The sequence below is a fragment of the Eptatretus burgeri genome, chromosome 14 (assembly GCF_056783735.1).
Source record: "Eptatretus burgeri isolate ZD-2024b chromosome 14, Ebu_testis_v1, whole genome shotgun sequence".
NCBI lineage: Eukaryota > Metazoa > Chordata > Myxini > Myxiniformes > Myxinidae > Eptatretus > Eptatretus burgeri.
In genome coordinates this window covers 45,328,557-45,348,219 of record NC_140974.1, presented here as the reverse complement: position 1 = coordinate 45,348,219, position 19,663 = coordinate 45,328,557, and the positions used below count along the sequence as shown (strand labels likewise).

The 19,663-nt window shown below is 44.2% G+C and overlaps 1 protein-coding gene across 8 annotated transcripts in view; it reads right to left on the bottom strand.

Moving 5' to 3' along the window:
• RGS3 (regulator of G protein signaling 3) overlaps positions 1–19,663 on the bottom strand; it is a 276,636-nt gene that overhangs the window by 44,689 nt on the left and 212,284 nt on the right. For 7 of the 8 annotated variants that reach the window (XR_015051183.1, XM_085854602.1, XM_085854603.1 and 4 more), the window contains 2 exons: positions 14,860–15,190; positions 14,241–14,494 (listed from right to left, as the gene is read on the bottom strand). Coding sequence is in view for 7 of the 8 variants with exons in the window: in XM_085854602.1 (XP_085710728.1) it covers positions 14,241–14,494; positions 14,860–15,190 (585 nt within the window). In the remaining variant the exon portion in view is untranslated. The remainder of the gene's footprint in view (positions 1–14,240; positions 14,495–14,859; positions 15,191–19,663) is intronic. The other variant, XM_085854601.1, reaches the window with a different exon arrangement.

The following is a 19,663-nucleotide window of genomic DNA, read 5'->3' as shown; positions in this document are numbered from 1 at the left end:
CTTTTGAAGGAAGAAGCATTTATATTTAATGAGGATTCACTTTGGAGATATTGAGAAAAGATAGGGGGGCTGAAGAACCAGATGTAGGCAGAAGGAAATTCAAGTAGAAAGGAGATGGTTGCGGAGTGAAAAAGGTCCTCAATGCCAGACATGAAATCAGAGCCATATCCCTGGATATATCACGTGCTTTTGACACGGTATAGCACCCTGCCCTGCTCACCAAACTCTCTTCCATGGTATCCAAGGCCATCTCCACACATGGCTCACAGACTTTCTCTCCTGTTGCAGTCAACGTGTGGCCCTAAATGGAGTTCTCTCATCCCCTCTTCCTGTCCAGCCTGGAGTTCCTCAAGGTTGCGTTCTGGGCCCTGTTATTTTTCTGGTTTTCATCAATGATCTCTCCGACTCTCTGGAAAATCCTCTTTATCTCTTTGCTGATGACTCCACCCTCTGCCGTACCATCGGTCATCCCTCAGACCGGCATGTAGCAGCTTCTTTGCTCACTGCAGATCTGGATAAAATCACAAACTGGTCCAACACGTTGAACATGTCTTTCAATACGGACAAATATCACACTCTATGTCTCTCAGAAAGGACCATTTAGAAAACATCCCCATCCACTTTCTCAACAATCCTCTGGAAGAAGTTCTTTCTTTCAAGCTTCTGGGTCTCACTATCTGCCATGACCTTTCCTGGGAAAGCCAAATATCAAACCTGGCCTCCAAAGCCAGTTGCCGACTGGGAATCCTCCGTCGTGCAAAGTCCTACCTCGGCCCACCTGAGCTCCTGACCACTTACAAAGCTTTCATCCACAGCCTGATGGAGTGCTGCTCGCCCCTCTGGGCTGGTGCTCCTGCCTCCCACCTTTCTCGGCTTCACGCTGTGGAAACCAAGGCATTTCGGATCATTGGCATCTCCCGCGATGAGACTGAGTTCTTGGGCCTCTCACTCTCTCACCGCAGGCAGGTCGGTGGTCTTTCCGTCTTCTACCGTCTCCTCTCCGGTCTTGCCCTCCCCTGCTCTCTCTGCGATTTGTTCCCACCACATTTCCGTAGGGCACTCAACATCTGCTAACAACCCCCTTCTGGTAAAACTACCAAAATCACGAATCACTGCTCACCTTCACTCTTTCATTCCTCTTTTTCCCCGACCTTTGGAATAAACTCCCTCACTCTATTCAATCTCACTCTTCCCTTCAGGCCTTCAAAACAGCTGTTCACCACCACCACTTATCATCCCCCATCCAAATCTTCGATCTTTTCCACCCCCGATAATCCACCCAAGCCCACCTCCTTCAAATTCCCTGCTTTCCTTCCTGAAAGTCCCTGTAATCTCCATCTTATATTCCCCATGTTCACCACCCCATCCCTTTCCCTTCCACAGATCTCCTAATGTCTCTGTTCCCCACTGTTTTGTCCTTCCCACTCCCGCCCCTCTTGTCTCATTTCCCCCTTGCTGTGTGTTGTGTGTTAGCTCTCATATGAGCTTCGCCAAGGTATACAAAAAAATTAAAATAAAAAAAAACACAGGACAAATCATTTTCACACTTCTGATCCGAGGTGTGGCTGTGTTTGGCCTTGCACAATATGAAACAAATTCAAGATACAGGACAAATAATGTACGATTTAATATTAAATATTGCATGGGATATGACAGCAACACCGAGACAACGATATAACATAAATATACCATCAGAGATGGGGAATCCCCCACCATTGAATGAAAAAGGTCATACATATTCCAGATAATGAGGGAGGTGAATTGGAAACAAGACACCATTTGGTCATCATCTCGAAAAAGTTCCCCAGGGGTGAGGAACGTAGTAACCAAAAATAATTGAAATCAGATAAGCGGTTTTCCATTTATGACAAAAAACATTTTTTTCAAGATGGCCGCCCCAGTCGGCCATCTTGTATCCGGCCACGCCCAAAATCAATGGGGTTCTTCCTTTTCAGGTGGTACATGTGTGACCCAAATTTCAAATCGATATGGCGAACAGTTTATGAGTTATCACACTCACAGCTATAAATGTTGACGCCCGGACGGACGGACGGACGGACAGCCGGATGACCCGGGTGACAACAATATCCCCCTTCTGCACGCGGCGGGGGATAAAAACATGACGAATCCGGTTTGGAAAGCTTAGCTTTAGTGAGGTTGAAACATAGAGTTACATTTCAACCACAAGAGGGCAGAGTTAGATTAAATCATGGCCAGATGATAAAGCTTGTCCGCCATCATCGTTGCGGGCAAAATTGCATCCGAAGTACTTGAAAGATGCCGGAGAGATGCACTTGCAAAGGTTGTACCAACCGAAGGAGGAGAAACAATGGAATATTCTTTCAGAAGTGAGTCGTATCGAAGAATACATAATGTCATGGAGCACATGCCTGGTGTTGGCTTCATGGTTCGGGTGGTGGGCTTGGGATCCTAGGAACCTGACTTCAAATCCCACTCAGCTGTTGAATTAATACCAGGTGGGGGTGATTCTGCCGGTCATCCTTCCGAGGTCGGCAAAATGAGTGCCTCTTGCTGGTATCCTGTGTCGGAGTGGTGACCTGTCCAGGATTGTGCACCAACGCTCTGCACAGAGTATGGTCCCGATGGATGGATGGAGTTCATAACGTCAAACAATAACGAGCTAGTCGTACTGTACTGCGACACCATGGCCATGTTAAAGTTAACTGAAGTCATAGACTGACTAACATCAATATTGTTTATTCCATTGTTTAATTACTTGTTCAATTAACGACAAATAATCCGGAAGAATTCCCATGTTTCAAACGCATGCCATGTTAAGGCGCATAGAGCAGCTTAATATGTTCCTCCATGGTATGGCATTTTATTTACAAAATAAATAACAAAAATAATGATAACATTGTAACAAACCATATATTAATTAATTCTAATAATATTAACAACAATAATAATAGTACAGTGGTATAATTTGGGATACGAACGTAGAACCCCCTCTCCCCGGCCCGGCCCGGCCCACACTCATCTGGGCTTGGTGAAAGGCAAGCTAATGCTCAAGCAATTCAGAAAGTAGGTATGCTACAAGGGTATGAAGACGAATGAAAATTTGGTTCTTAAATTCCAAATTTTCATATTTCAATATATATATATATATATATATATATATATATATATATATATATATATATATATATATATATATATATATATATATATATATAGATACATTCATACAGTATATATACGAAAAGCACGGTCGGTGAGGCGGTGAGGCGGTGAAGTCGTCCGTCAGTGTGTGAAGACTATATGTCTAGTAATCACGTCTTGTTTGAAGATTCATTCCCCAAGACCCAAGAGACCCAAAAGACCCCGAGGACCCAAAAGACCCCAAGGACCCAAAATATCCTGAAGACCTAAAGACCCCGAGGACCCAAAAGACCACAAGGACCCCAAATACCCCGAAGACTCAAAGACCCCGAGGACCCAAAAGACCCCGAACACCCAAAAGTCACCGAAGACCCAAAAGACCCCGAAGAGTCAAAAGTCCCCGAAGAGCCAAAAGTCCCCGAGGACCCAAAAGACCCCTAAGACCCTTTAGACCCCTTTCCCCTTCAGAAAGATTCGACAACTTAGACCCTTCACCATTTAGACCATTCGGACCTTTTGATATCACAAATAAATTTCAAATAAATATAATATCACCAATATTACAAATAAATTTGTAATAAAATAAATGTTTGTATTATGATTGGTGTAAATCATGATAACACAGAACATCTGTAACGTCAATCTCTGCAACGTCATGTGGAAAGGCAAAAGTAGCGAGCCTAATATACAATACATACAATAAATTTGGGCCCACACAAAAGTGATAGAGAAATACTGTTTAAGCAACTATATAATCTGACTTCAAAAGAGTGGGGAATGATCATTAATTATCTTATAATTTCTACCTCAATCTGAGTGCTGCATCATAAAATGCCGGATACGATTTTACAATGAGCATTTCATAAGGAATCACTAGATTATTGCATTTGATGAAACCCATCATTTAATTAATAATTTACAAGTTTTCCTTCAACTTTTTCCTTCAATCCCACTACCGTGTACTATACTGAATCTTTAACAGAGAATGTAAATACATGTAATTCTGAAAAAGGCAGGGAGACCGAGTTAATAATCTAGAGCTAGTGGATTAGAGCAAAGCCTTTCCAGAGTTTTCACATGAAAACGCAGAGGCACATCCAGGTTCTCCGAGTTCCAGTTGTCCGGAACGGTGATGGCGGACAAGCTTTCTAAAGTGGCCATCTGATTTGTACACGCTGAATGGGGAGCGCACAGTCTAGTTGGTGGAAGTAACTCTATGGATGGAAAAGGACAGCTACATATTTCACCAGCATGTGTAAAAATGTCCAACCCAGAAAGCATGAAGTGAAGTTATTCATCGAATTGATGCCGGGAAACATGCAGTTGATGTTTCCGGGTCATTAAGTTTTCCTCTGACTGCAGTGCGTACAATCAATAAAGATGCCGATGTTCATTGCAAGTCGTGACTTGGTCAACCACTTCCAGAAACGTATCGAAGGTAAGAAAAATTCAAACTCCAAAATATTTTCTTTATTTTTATTTAAATACTAGCAAAGGTTCGCAGCATTGCTGGACAATGCTTGGTCCCTCATCCCACTCCTCCCCATGCCTCTTCCTACCCACGCCCCTCCCTCCAGCCTCTCACCCACCCCTTCTCCTCCCACCTCCTCCTATGTAAACCCACCCTTTCCCTCCCTCCCCACCCTTCCTCTTCATCTGGACTCGCACCACACTCCACACCCATTCCCCTCCTTCTCCCACCCCACTTCTCCTCCCTCCTCCCACACCCTTCCTCCTGACTCCCACAAATAAATTATTTTAAAACCACTTATCAGAATAGAAGCATTCAATTAAAGTCAATGATGTCATACACAGCGACAAGTTTTAGAAAGTTACTTTACACCACGTAATTTTTTAAAAATGATTTTACACGTTATGTGACATACCTAATGGAAGCAATCATGGTCGTGTTATAAGCTGCAGCGGAACTGAAATGGGAGTCAAAATAGCAGAATAAAAGTATTCAATTAAAGTCGATGACATCATTTATAAAATTATTTTACACTTTTTTGCCCATGGATCAACACTGTAATGTAGTGCAGTTGACTGAACTGCATACGTAATACCACATCATTCAATTGGCAGAAATACGACATCGCTCACTCGGCACGAACTGCGTTCATAATACCACGTCGTTAACGTCCTAAAAAGATGTGTGTGAACACCGTTGGGAGGTATCGCAGGTCTCTCTCAAGATACCACTAGTTGCTCGCAAATTACACCCATCTCTTCTCTGTATATGGAGAAGAAGGGATCGTCTTCTTCTTTTTAAGATTTATGGCGTTTTCAGAGCCGCATGGGTCTATATGTGCCACACACCCAGACATAACATCAGTGAATGCAATACTATATGGATTTCACACTCTCTTTTAAAAGTCTCAGAACATCCTTATAGAGTCGAGAATGTTTCTGGTTCAAATGGCCGAAAACCTTTGGCAGATCTGACACGCCAATCCCCACCTCTTTAATAAGTTGAAATAGACTCAATCTGGGTCCATCATGTGGAGGGAATTTTAACCACAGATGATTAAAATCTTCAGGTTTTCTACAAGTATCGCAGGCCCCAGTAAAGTGACACCCTATCATATGGACATACTAGGTGAATGTACCCAGTGCTGCCCGGGTTCTTTTTGAATGAATTTAATCTTCTATACATATGTCTGACGCGAGCACAGTATCAGTTCCCTATTGGGCCATGGCAGTCATAGGCTAAGGGGGTTGGTGAGGGGGAAACACCCCCCCCCCGGCCGAGGGGCCTTGCCACATAGCCTATAACCTTCCCGTGGCCCGTCCCGACATTTTTTTTCAGTAGTTAGCTCCTATCTTTCACCTTTCAGGAGATTAGCGCGTGCAGACAAACAAACAAACAAACAGACAAACAAAAACTTAAAATCATATGTTAGATATGTTGTATATGGCATTGGCCCCATGTCATTCAGCTGAACTTGAAAAATTAACGTTACGAAATCAGGTGATGACGTCATAATTCGGAAACCGGAAGTTGGAAGTACAATTATTTTACATCGGGACACTCCCGGGTACATGTTCTGTCAGCATGTGAAGTTTCGTGAGGATCAGTCCAGTACTTTTTGCGTGCATAGGTCACAGAGAAACACACAGACACACAGACACGCAGACACACTTTCAACTTTATATACTGTATATAGATGAATTTAGACAACAGTGCAAAATGAGGGATGCCAGATGACAGTCACTTAAATAAATACACTTAGTTGTAAGAATTGCTAATCTCTTCAAATTTTCAGATTTCACTCCACATTTTGACACTTTCTAATCTTTTCAGCTTATTATTATTATTATTATTATTATCATTATTATTATTATTGTTGTTGTTTTTTGTGTTGAACACCTCCAAACTTTATCTTCAAAAGGGTTTTTTTTTTAATTTTACTCAAACACCCAGCTTTCTTCATGCACTCCCTTGGAGTTCCCTTAATAAAGCAGCAAGGTTTTGGGCCACTAGGTTTCATGGTTTTGCAGTTATGGAGGAGACAACACACACACACACACACACACACACACACACACACACACACACACACACACACACACACACACACACACACACACACACACACACACTTATTATTATAGATGTCTGATAATTGTTATTTTTATTTTATATTATATTTATGTGTATTTGAATATAACTGTGATTAACCAAAAACAAGGAGTAGTATCATAGGTAAAAAGCAAAATATAATCGGTGAAGTGGTGACGTGAGGAACACATCCCCCCACCTCCCCATCCATTTTACTTCATTAATTATTATAGGAAAAATTGCTTTGATTTACATTGTGTCGATATCTGTGGCACCTTTCAGAAACGCATCCCCGACGTTAACCGGGGGATAACAGGACCACATACAGTATAATGTATGACAGGCATATCTTGTTGGTGAGCATGCATGCAGCGATAGCTGGTGTGACACTTAAGGCCCGGTCACACCTTGACGTTTTAGCCAACGTATGCCGATTTTTGAATTTTTTTTCTAAAACGCTGGCACACGTTGAATACGTTATGGGTAAGTTTTGATAACATTGAGAGCACACTGAAAAACACTGCCATACGTCGTTGTACGTTGGCTTTAAACGTTGTACTTTTTGGTTGTCCTCAAATTTTTTCATGCTTGAAATTTCACGACGTATGCCGGAGTATGACTCACACGTTCCGCTACGCTGGCCACAAGTTGTATGCACGGTCTGCGATCGTTGACAGACGTCAACACATGCTACTTGTAAGTTAATCATAAGTGGAGACACGCCGAGGTAATGTTTAGCGTACCCGAAACTTATTTCTAACCTATGATTAACGTGTTGTTGGCACGTTACGCGATCGTTGCCACACATCGACAGACGTTACTTTTAAGTTACTCATAGGCTGAAAGACGTCGGTATAATGGATCATACTTGCGTCAGCGTCCACGGCCACGGCCAGGACACTTATTTGCAGCATTCTTCAAACTTTTCTTCGGCATGACGAGGATGTTCACACTTCGATGTCTAGCTTGGCTATGATTCCAATTGTCCATCGGCAGCGTCTATTTAAAATAGTCGAGTTTGAGCGTTTTAACACGTTCAGAAGAAACGCTTCAAATTTCCAAACCCCAGCGTCAAAAAACAAAGGCGAGTGACAGCAATTTAAATCGTTCATTGTAAACAATGAAACTAGCTGAGTGGTACCGTTTAAAAGTCGTTGAGTGTAAAAAAAATCCAATTGTTGAGCGCAAGCGTCTACTTTCAATAGTGGAGATGCAGCCATTTAAATCGTTGAGTGGCAGCCTATGAACCTACCCGTGGACACGCGGACGCAAGGACGATCCATCATAACCCACACCCTCCCCCTCATACTCACCTACTACTGCCAACATGAACAAACTACTACTAATACTAATACTAATACTGATACTGATACTGATACTGTTACTGCTGACATGGACATCGACTCAAAAAGGACTCGAAAACACTGTTGGGTTCCCCTTTTATGAACACCATTTTTATATACCAATTCCCAAAACCGCTGGGAACACGTCTTTATATGGCAGTTGTAAGCTAGAAACACGTTCATTTTTTTTTGTCGACCGGAAGACGTCATTGGAATACGTCTACATACGTCGATGTGTGTTGGGACTACGTAAAGAATTGGTTCAAAGCACGTCAAACATAAGTTAGAAATAAGTTTCGCGTAAAAAAGACATTACCGCGACGTGTTTCGACTTATGAGTAGCTTATAAGTAGCCTTTGTGGACGTGCGTAAGCGTCCACATATCGTGTGTAAAACTTATCCCCATCGCATGCGGAACGTGTGTCATACGCCGAGTACGTCGTAAAATTTTGAACATGTTTAAAATTTCTTGACGTACTCTACTTACTACGACGTATGATAGCGTACTTTAGCGTTGTACTCACGTATACCAAACTTACTCATACCGTATTTGACGTGCCCCAACGTTTTAGACACATTTTTCTTAGGTCGGCATACACTGGCAAGATCGCCAAGGTGTGACCGCGATGTTGACACTTCCATTTCTACGGCAGTTATGATTCGAATCGTTGTGCGTCAGCCTTTTAATAGGCTACGTCACGACATCGTCGGCGATGCGTGCAACGCGCTATGCCTAAGTTAGGCTATCGTTGGGCATCGTTTGTGTAGGCCGACAACAGGTTCAGCATTCGTTGGTATAAGTTATCTATAACACAACGAAACGTTCTGTGTCCATTACTAATATGTTATGCATACGACCAACTCGTTATGAATACGTCCGAATCTTTAAAAAAAAACATCAAAAGTTCAACGTCAGCCAGCGTTTTACATACATTTTAATACGTTGCCATCGCTGGCTAAAACGTCAAGGTGTGACCGGGCCTTTACTTCCTATAGTGATGGGCTCGAATCTCGAAATTTATATTTGCTGACGGGGTTGCCTACATTTATGCACACTCGCCTTTGAGCTCTATCAACTGGGTTTGAATCTCGACCCAGGCAGGACCGCAGCCTATTCTAAAAGGGCTGTCACACCTTGACGTTTTAGCCAGCGTATGCCGACGTGTGAAAAATTTGGCGAATACGCTGGCACACGTCGAATACGTTATGGGTAAGTTTTGAATATGTTAAGAGCACGCTGAAGCACGCTGGCATACGTCGTAGTATGCTGAACTCGTCGACAAATTTTGTGCATGCTTAAAATTTTCCGACGTATGCCAGCGTATGACTCCCACGTTCCGCATACGCTGGCCATAAGTTGTAGGCACGTTACGCGACCGTTGACACACGTCGACACACGTTACTTGTAAGTTACTCATAAGTCGAAATACGTCAAGGTAATGTCTGGCGTACCCGAAACTTATTTTTTACCTATGAGTAATGTGCTTTGAACCTATGTGTAACGTATCTCCAATGCATATTGACGTATGTAGACGTATTTGACGTCTTCTGGACAACCACAAAACTTACTGAACGTGTTTCTAACTTACAGCTACCGTATATTGGCGTATTGGCAGCGTTTAGGGGAATTGGTATATAAAAATGGGCTTCACAGGAGGAACCCGTCAGTGTTCCAGAGTCCATGTTTATTTTTTGTTTTTTTTTCTTCGGCATGACAGTGATATTGACACTTCGATTTCTAGTGCGGTTATGATTTGAATCGTCGAGCTGCAGCTTTTTAATAGGCTATGCCACACGATTGTCGGCGATACTCTGCCGTGTGCTATGCATAAGTTAGACTATCGTTGGGCATAAGTTGTGAACGCCGACAACACGCTAAGCATTCGTTGGTATAAGTTATCTATAAGTTATCGAAACGTTCTGTGTACATTACTAATACGTTATGCATACATCCAACTCGTTAATATACGCCCAAAACTGAAAAAAAACATCAATAGTTCAGCATACGCCAGCGTTTTAGATCAATTTTGATACGTTGCCATACACTGGCTAAATCGTCAAGGTGTGACAGGGCTTAAGCTGGGGGTAGAAACCACTCACTTTCAGCTCATTGGTAACTTAAAAACGTTTTGGCTTTCAGTAGGATCGTTAGGTCCCTGAGTTGCGGTTTACTGCCTGTACTGTAATTTACCATGTTCGGTGAAGTTATCCATGTGACAATGTCAAATATAAAACTGATTTTGCTTGCTGGCTGTCTTGCTTGATTTATACCTCCATTTATCAAGAGGTGAGTATGTCTATTAAGTATGTACAATTAGAACGTGAATGCATTATTAAGTAAATGAATATTGCAGGCAGAGTGGCGCCTCTCAGGTGTGGGCTTTATGGTGAAGAATTAAATTACCTCCAACCTGCAAAGTCTACCAATTGGCATTCTGATCGAATAATCTCTCTACTCCTTCCTCTACAGGACCAAGAATATGCCACTATCATCAGTGTATATGCTCAAACCGTTCAGGTAGAACAGCATGAGAAAAACAAATTATATCATGAACTCTGAGACCTAATTCAGAAATCACCCACAAAGGAGAAGATTGTGATTTCAATGCAAGAGTTGGGTGTGATCATCAAGCATGGAAAATGTGCAATGAAAACATGGTATTGGAAACTGCAACAACAATGGCCGCCTTCTATTGTAACTCTGTGCGGAGAGACAGCTTTCAATAACCAATACCCAATTTCAGCAGAAAGACCTGCAAGACAACTTGGATGCAGTCCTGCTTCAGGCATTGGCACCTCATAGATTACGTCTTGGTGTACCTGCAGGACCTTGGGGTTGTCCTGCACATCAGAGTCATGCATAGTGCTGACTACCATACTGAGCACCAGCTCATCTGCTCTAAATTGTCCTTTCACTTCGAGCCCCAGCCCAAGCATGGAGGTTTTAAACCCCCAATTAAATTGGATGTTTCCAAACTGCAAAACCTTCAATGCAGACAAAAGTTTCAAACAACTCTTCAATTAAAGCTTGAAACCCAAACCCAAGCAGCAGAGACCTCATCTGATGAGCTTTGGAAAAAAATTAAATCAGTAAGTCTCGATACAAATAAATAGGTCATCGGGACCAGCAGCTTAACCGGTACTGGTTTGATAAAAACGACCAAGAAATCCAAGCCTTACAAAGAAAAGGTCACTTACTAAGCCATTCTCACATAGCCAACTCAGCAGAAAGGAAGATGACCAATTGCCATGCATGCAACATCCTCCAACAAACACTGAGTGACCTCCAAAATGACTGGTGGACTAATCTTGCAGAAACAACCCAAATGTATCCTGACATTGATGATACCAGAAGCTTCTATGAAGCATTAAAATCTGTCTATGCCACACCTTCCAGATTCAAAGCTCTCTGAGGAGCTCTGATGGTCAAACCATACACACTGACAAAGACTGTCTTGGATCACTGGTCAGAGCACTTTCATACCCTCCTCAGTGCTGACCGAACAGTACATGAGAGTGCCATCAATCGCATTCCTCAACTGCCTGTCAAGGTTGAACTCTACGAGTGCCCCACACTGCAAGAAACTACCACTGCTATCAATCTGATGAAAAGCAACAAAGCCCTGGAATTGATGGAATTCCAGCCGAAGCTTTGAAATATAGCGGTGCTGTACTACACTTCAAGCTTCACAAACTATTTGTAGTCTGCTGGGTGCAAGGTAAAATTCCACAAAATCTGCATGATGCAGTGATCATCATCCAGTATAAAAACAAAGGAGACAAGTTGGACTGTTCCAACTTCCATGGGATCACCCTTCTTTCCACTGCTGGGAAGGTTTTGTCTAGAATCCTCCTGAACAGGCTTGTTCCTGCCATAGCAAAAGAGGTCCTCTGAAAGAGTCAGTGTGGCTTTAGAGCAGAGGTATGATTGACATGGTATTTGAGCTCAGACAAATACAAGAAAAGTACCATGAGCGCAACAAAGGACTGTACATTACAGCCCCTTTGTACATTTTGGTTTTCCTTCTGGTGGGAAATGTATCCCTTTTACACTGTTCATTGACCATATAAATTCAAAATTGTCAATCAATTAACATTGGAAGAACAGTCAACTTCAACAAGGACATAAAACTACATAATAAATAATTCAATGAGTCAGTATTTTAGGCAGCTTTCTCCAATTGCTCCCTCAAACCTCTCTCCCTCCTCAAAATCCTGGTGGCGTTTAATCAAATCTGTTTCTGGTGTATGTTCCCCCTCCATCCCCTCCCTCACCTCAAATGGCCGCACTGCTGATTCCAAACGTGATAAAGCTGAATGTCTAAACTCAGTGTTTGCAGCTAAATCTTGTGTCCTAAACCCATCACTATCTCTACCCACTTTACCCAGTCGCACCCAACTGTCCCTGGACTCTGTATCCTTTTCTCCTGACAAGGTGGAGAGCTTGCTTTCAAACCTCGAGTCAGATTCTGCAACCGGTCCAGATGGCATCAGCCCACGTGTCCTCAAAGCCTGCTCTTCTGCTCTTGCTCACCCTCTCTCTCTGTTCTATTCACCCTCTCATTTGCCCAAGGTCATCTGCCATCTGCTTGGAAATCTGCTAACATCACTGCCCTGCATAAAAAAGGTGCAAAAACAGATCCCTGTAACTACAGACCAATCAGCCTACTCCCAATCATCAGCAAGGTGATGGAATCCATCATCACTTCAGACATGAAATCCTTCCTCTTCTCCAATGGCTTGATTTCCAATCATCAATTTGGTTTCAGACAAGGTCACTCTACCCTGGATATGCTGCTTCTGCTCTCCCATCAATGTATGGAGGTCCTCAATGCCAGACAGGAAATCCGAGCCGTATCCCTGGACATATCACGTGCTTTTGACACAGTCTGGCACACTGCACTAGTCACCAAACTCTCTTCCCATGGTATTCAAGGCCATCTCCACTCATGGCTCGCAGACTTCCTCTCCTGTCGCAGTCATCGTGTGGCCCGAAATGGAGTTCTTTCATCCCCTCTCCCTGTGCAGGCTGGAGTTCCTCAAGGTAGCGTTCTGGGCCCTGTTCTTTTTCTGGTTTTCATCAATGATCTCTCGGACTCTCTGGAAAATCCTCTATTTCTCTTTGCTGACGACTCCACCCTCTGCCGTACCATCTGTCATCCCTCAGACCGGCAAGCAGCAGCTTCTTCGCTCACTGCAGATCTGGATAAAATCACAAACTGGTCCAACACGTGGAACATGTCTTTCAATCCAGACAAATCTCACACTCTCACTATGTCTCCTCGAAAGGACCGTTTAGAACCCCCCCCCCATCCACTTTCTCAACAATCCTCTGGAAGAAGTCTTTTCTTTCAAGCTTCTGGGTCTCACTATCTGCCATGAAAGTCACATTTCCAACCTCGCCTCAAAGGCCAGTTGCCGACTGGGAACCCTCCGTCGTGCAAAGTCCTTCCTCGGCCCTCTTGAGCTCCTGACCACTTACAAAGCTTTTGTCCATAGCCTGATGGAGTACTGCTCTCCCCTCTGGGCTGGTGCTCCTGCCTCCCACCTTTCTCGGCTTCACGCTGTCGAAACCAGGGCTTTTAAGATCATTGGCATCTCCCGCAATGAAGCTGAGTCTTTGGGCCTCTCACTCAATCACCGCAGGTTGGTCGGTGGTCTTTCTGTCTTCTACCGACTCCTCTCCAGCCTTGCCCCCCCCTGCTCTCTCTGCGATTTGTCTCCACCACATTTCCACAGGGCGCTCAAGGTCCGCCAACAACCCCCTTCTGGTAAAACTACCAAAATCACGAATCACTGCTCATCTTCACTCTTTCATTCCTCTTTTTTCCCGCCTTTGGAATAAACTTCCTCACTCTATTCTTTCCCATTCTTCCCTCCAGGCTTTCAAAACAGCTGTTCACCACCACCTCTTATCTTCCCCCATCCAAATCCTCGATCTTTTCTACCCCCGATAATCCACCCAAGCCCACTTCTTTCAATTCACCTGCTTTCCTTCCTGAAAGTCCCTGTAATGTCCATCTTCTCTTCGCCATGTTCCCCGTCCCATCCCCATCCCTCTCCCTTCCACAGTTCACCTAATGTGTCTGTTCCCCACTGTTTTGTCCCTTCTACTCCCGCCTCTCTTGTCTCATGCCTCCTTGCTGTGAGTTGTGTGTTAGCTCTCATACGAGCCTCGACCAAGGTATACAAACAACAAAAAAATTGCTTACCTTTCGGAAGCGGAAGAATGGTGGATGCAAGCCATGACGGTCCCACGCCCATCCATTATCATTTGTCGCCTTGTGAGATAAGTCCTGACGACACGTGCCTTGAGGAGACACTATGCTCCAGTCATCCTTCCTGCTTGCATCACCACCAGCACTCGAATTCCCACTCGCTGCTGAAATCCCACCATAGTCTCTTAGGAGATTACTCTCACTGTATGTTCGCCGATGAAGTGAAGTCCGACCTGGTGAAATGTCAGCTGCAAAGGGGAATGTATATATTATACCAAGGAAGGGGGTCAGGTGTGAAATATTCCTATTTTTGCATTTATCTTCTGTGAATTTATGCTCCCCGTCGAGATAAAGCAATAAAGATTAAAGACGCTTTCCAAAATTATGAACGTAGTATTTGTACTTCACTTATGTTTTCTGTAAAGGACAGATAGAACAGACAGAACATGAGATTTCAAGGAAAAGAACAGGCAGCAAAATAGATATCAAAAGAGAGTTGCAAAGTGGCAACACAGCGATGCAAGTGACATGCATATTAAAAGTGAGAGGGCTAATAAGATAATGTTAGGAAAGAGAGAGAGAAATAGAATGACAAAATAAAAAATAAACTCACTTAATGGAGCAGACATGTCAATCATGCTAAATCGGCAGCAGATATCAGATGATGAGCCCCCTTTGGGACAAGGTGGGAAGCCCTCACCACAATCACTTGCATTATCTTCACTTTCTGAAGAGTGCCCGAGCTTTGCCAGCTCTTCTGATGAGCTTGCGAGATCACGTGACATTTCAAGGGTCATCTTTTCCATACTGGTGTCAGAAGTGGGATTTGAAGCAAATGCTGGCGTTTCAAGAACAATTGCAGGCATGGTAGGGCCACCCTGCAGCAACTGAAAGGTGGGTGGTGGCTCCATCATTGCTGGAGGTGTTAACTGAGAGAAGTTTGGCTGTGGACAACAAGAATTTCAAAATCACAAACTGAAATAACAAGGATACACTGTTTTTTGAAATAACAATAACATTTTCTGTTTATCAAGTCAACCTTATACTTTTCAATGATGTTAAAATTGCATTCAATTTTAAGGTTGAATTTTAAATAATGGCACAAATCACTATTGTCAAATTGTCTACTTGTTGCTCTTCTGATAATTTTTTTTTTTTAGAATCCGAATTAAAATATATCATACATTATATGACATGTCAGGTCAAGGTGAGATTAGATCTGTGACTTGCTACAGGTACCATGTAAACCAGAACTAACCTGTATCAAGGTCCAGTTGTCAGTGACTAAACCATCCCCCCCACTAAGTTTCCTAGTGAGGAGGGTGTATGGATATGTACACCCAGAAGGATTAAAAACAAAACCTGTCAAAGGGTAGAGGAGTTCCTTGTGAGCCAACGGCCATCCATATCGAGTGCCAACTGTGTATGTGGACATCCTCCTGCAATTTGGTTATTTTTTCTAAGGAAGTTGGTGGCAGGATTTTCACTCTGGCCACCATAAAACACTTCATTCCACAAAACATACAAAAAACACAAAGAAAACTGAAAAGCCACTCCATGGGAGTAACTCCTGTGCTTCTGTCCCTCGCAGGGCAGCTCTCCCAAGGACAGGATTGAGGAAAAGCCTTCGGGACCCTAATTCCTTGATGGTAGAAGGAAAAGCATGGAGTAAACATCCAGTGTCAGATTGCAGTGGTGTGTGGTGGAGAGGTGCTGAGGTGTCGTCCACCAGATGGCAGTCTCCTTGGCTTAACCTGAGGCAGTCCCCTTCGAATTGGTGCCATAAATGTCCTAACCCTAAGAAAGGTGATCTCTGTTATCATCTGAGCTCAAGTGTTTGAACATCATTGTTGCAGCACTCTGGGGTTGGGAGACCAGATAGTGGCAAGACCATGGTGGGTGGTTACACATACTATCGGTCTGGTCGCTCTGATGATTACCATGCCCAAGGAATTGCTGTAGCTGTGTCCAATAAGCTGACTCTAATGACAATTGAAGTAACACCAGTGAATGAGCGTATTATGAGACAAAGGATTAGTCACTCCATGGGTGTTTTTTCCCTGGTCTCCGCATGTGCTCTGACTGAGGCGAGTGCTCGCACCATGAAGGACGCATTCTGTGCCGCACTCGAGTCTTTGGGTGATCAGTGCCCCAGGCGAGACACTCTTCTAGTCTTGGGGGATTTTCAGTGCATCGACTGGCACATCGACTGAAGAGTTGTGGAGTGCCTTCAAGATCTCGTTGATGTTGCCGGTGGATGTCTTGGAACTCACCGGAGGGCAAAGAAGAGATTTGTCTGTCAAGGGACACTGGATACCATTGACCAGAGTCGCAGGGCCAGGCTGAATGGCAGAGCTGAGCTGTTCAGGGAGCTGAGGCGTAAAACTGTGTGTGCACAAAGGGTGGACAAGGAGGCCTATGTGCGAGGAATTTGTGAGGGGGTAGAGCATCACCTGTGGTCAAGTGATTCTCGCCCTGCTTATAGGGGAATTTGCGCATTGCGTTCCTCTAAGCCAGTCCTTCGGTTTACTGCAGTTAGAGCGGAGGGTGGTGGGCACTTAACAGAGGAGTCTGAAGTGAAGGTCCATTGGGCCAGTTACTCTGAGCAGCTGTACCAGGCTGATCCACCAGCTGTTGAGCTGGATATCAGGGGTGTTACTATTCCAAATGCTGACCATCCAATCAACTGTGATTCACCTTAATTTGTGGAAACACAGTCTATGGTGAACTGGTTGAAATAGGATAAAGCTCCTGGGATCTGTGGCATCCAAACTGAACTGCTCAAGGCTGGTGGAACTGCTGCACTTGTGTCGTTGCATGCAGTTCTGTGCTCCACCTGGAATACAGGCATCATCCCAACTGACTGGAAGAGGGGCCTTGTTATCCCTCTCTGGAAAGGGAAGGGTGATCGCTAGGACTGCAACAATGACCGAGGGGTGACGTTGCTCAGTTCGGGGCAAGGTTTTCGCTCAGATAATTCTTGATAGGGTTCACCACCATCTGCTTGAGCACCAGTGTGCAGAGCAGTCAGGTTTTACACCAAAGAGGTCAACGATTGACCGTATCCTTGCTATTCCGGTCCTCACTAAATGCAGATGAGAGTTTTGGCAGGGGCTGCCTTGCAGCCTATGTTGATCTCTGTCAAGTGTTTGATTCAGTGAAACAGGATGTCCTCTGAAGGATTCTTGGTCTTCGCGGGGTCTCCCCAAAACTGATCAATCTGATGTCTGAACGATACTCTGGTACTGAGTGTGCTGTGAGATGTGGTGATACCATTTCTGACTTATTTGCAGTTGTTCATGGAGTTTGTCATGGGTGTGTACTTGCCCCCACACTTTTCAGCACTTGTATGGACTGGATTCTGGGGAGGTGGTCGGAGAGATCAAGTTGCGTTGCATCATTAAGGAATGTCAAGCTCTCAAACTTTGATGTCGCAGACGATGCAGTCATCTTTGTGGAGACTCTGGATATCCTTTTGGGGGCATTCAAGGTGCTGAATGAGGAGTTAGAGGTGTTGGGATTATGGGTTTCCTTGGTCAAAACTAAGAACCATGCTTTCAATGACACCTTGGATGCTGCTATCTTGTCTGTACCTGTTTGTGGTGAGGATGTTTATATCACGGAGAGATTTACTTACCTTGTTAGTGATATTCATGTCTCTGCTGGCTGTGAGCCAGAGGTCAATAGATGTCTGGGTTAGGCCTGGGGATTCATGGATTCACTGGATCATGGGGTGTGGTGCTGTCTGGATCTGGGCAGGCCGACGAAAGTTCCAGTCTTCAGGTCCTTGGTGCTTCCAGTCTTGCTCTACAGATGTGAGACTTGCACTCTGACTAGGGATGTGAGATGGAGACAATTCCTTTGGTAGCAGGTCTCTTCTGAGAATCCTTGGCTTTTGCTAGTCTGACTTTGTGTCCAATGAGCGGTTGCTGAGAGAGACTCAAATGAGATTTGTTCCCTGTGGCTGCATAGATATGTGGCTTGTTGTCCTGACACTGATCCTGCTCACCAGATTCTCTCAGTGAGGGAGCCTCGTGCGTGGAGGAGGCCAATGGGCCAACCACGTGCCTCATGATTGCAGCAGGCTGATCAGCATCTGAAGGAGATGAGGATGGGCCAGGCATCTGCCTAGGGGATGGCCAGACAGAGGCCTCTAGTGTACTGGCGGAAAGTGGATGCAGCGACGCGCTCCGTCGGTGCATGCTCCCAAACCTTACCTGACCTGACAGTATATGTAAGTGTATAACTAATGTATGCTGGTGCTCATTTTGCCAACCTCGGAAGGATGATTGGCTGAATCAACCCACTTGGTGTTATTTAAATAGCACGACAGGGGCACAAACTCAAGACCCTAAGATCTTGAACCAGCTACTTTAACTGTGAAGCCAGTACCATCACTATCATAAATTGGCTCCTCAGTCACAACACTTTCCACCGAGTTTCGCTTCATAATAAGTACTCATTTCACTTTTGCTTTCAATGTGAAAAAGTCCCGGTAAGAGTAAAACCACGTTGGGATAGCGGGGAGGCATTTTATATGGCTCAATGAGAAACCAGATTGAGAAGGGAGCATGTAAAAACCTGAACCAAGCATGAGGGGAAAAATCCCCGGGCGTCCTGGTGAAATCCCTGGGTGTACCTTAGGTCCTGGTGAAACAGGCATTGCAGGTGCCTGTAACCCCATCCCAAAAAAATGTAAGACCCCAAGACAGAGACCAAGATGGGATTGTGATTTCCACAACTGCCACCAATCTGACCCAGCAGAGGGTCATGAGTCGGACTGACGCTTCAGATTTGCCTGTATCCGAAGATCGAGTGGCTAACCAACATGCTGAAGGTGGTGAGGAGGATGGTACTGAGCCAAATGTGGCCGAGCAGAACAAGTGGAAAACAGTATGGTTCGGTACCTGCATGGGCTACTAAAATGTTCTGCTGCATGGAAAGAATCCAACCCTGAGGAGGTCATTGTTGGATGAGAAAGGATAAGCCCAGAAGACCTCCACACCCATTTAGAGGCACATACAGTTATTACGAAAGTTATGAACTGGAGGACTGCAGTTAGATTTATATCAGCATCTGTGTGGATCGGCTCACGATGCTCGCCTCCCCACATGACATTGCAGAGATTTATGTTACAGATTTGCTGTGTTGTCATGATTTACACCAATCACAACACAAACATTTTTTCGTGCAAATGTATTTGTAATATTGGTGATATTATATTTATTTGTAATATAAAAAGGTCCAAGTGGTCTAAACCTTGAAATGGTCAAGGGTCTAACCTGTCTAAAGGCTGTAAGGGGTCTAATGGTGTCAAGGTCTAATTACTCTAAGGGATCTAAAGGGACTTAGGTGTAAAGGTCTAAAGCTTCTCGGGGTCAAAAGGGTATAAAAGGTCTAAAAAGTGAAGCGATCTC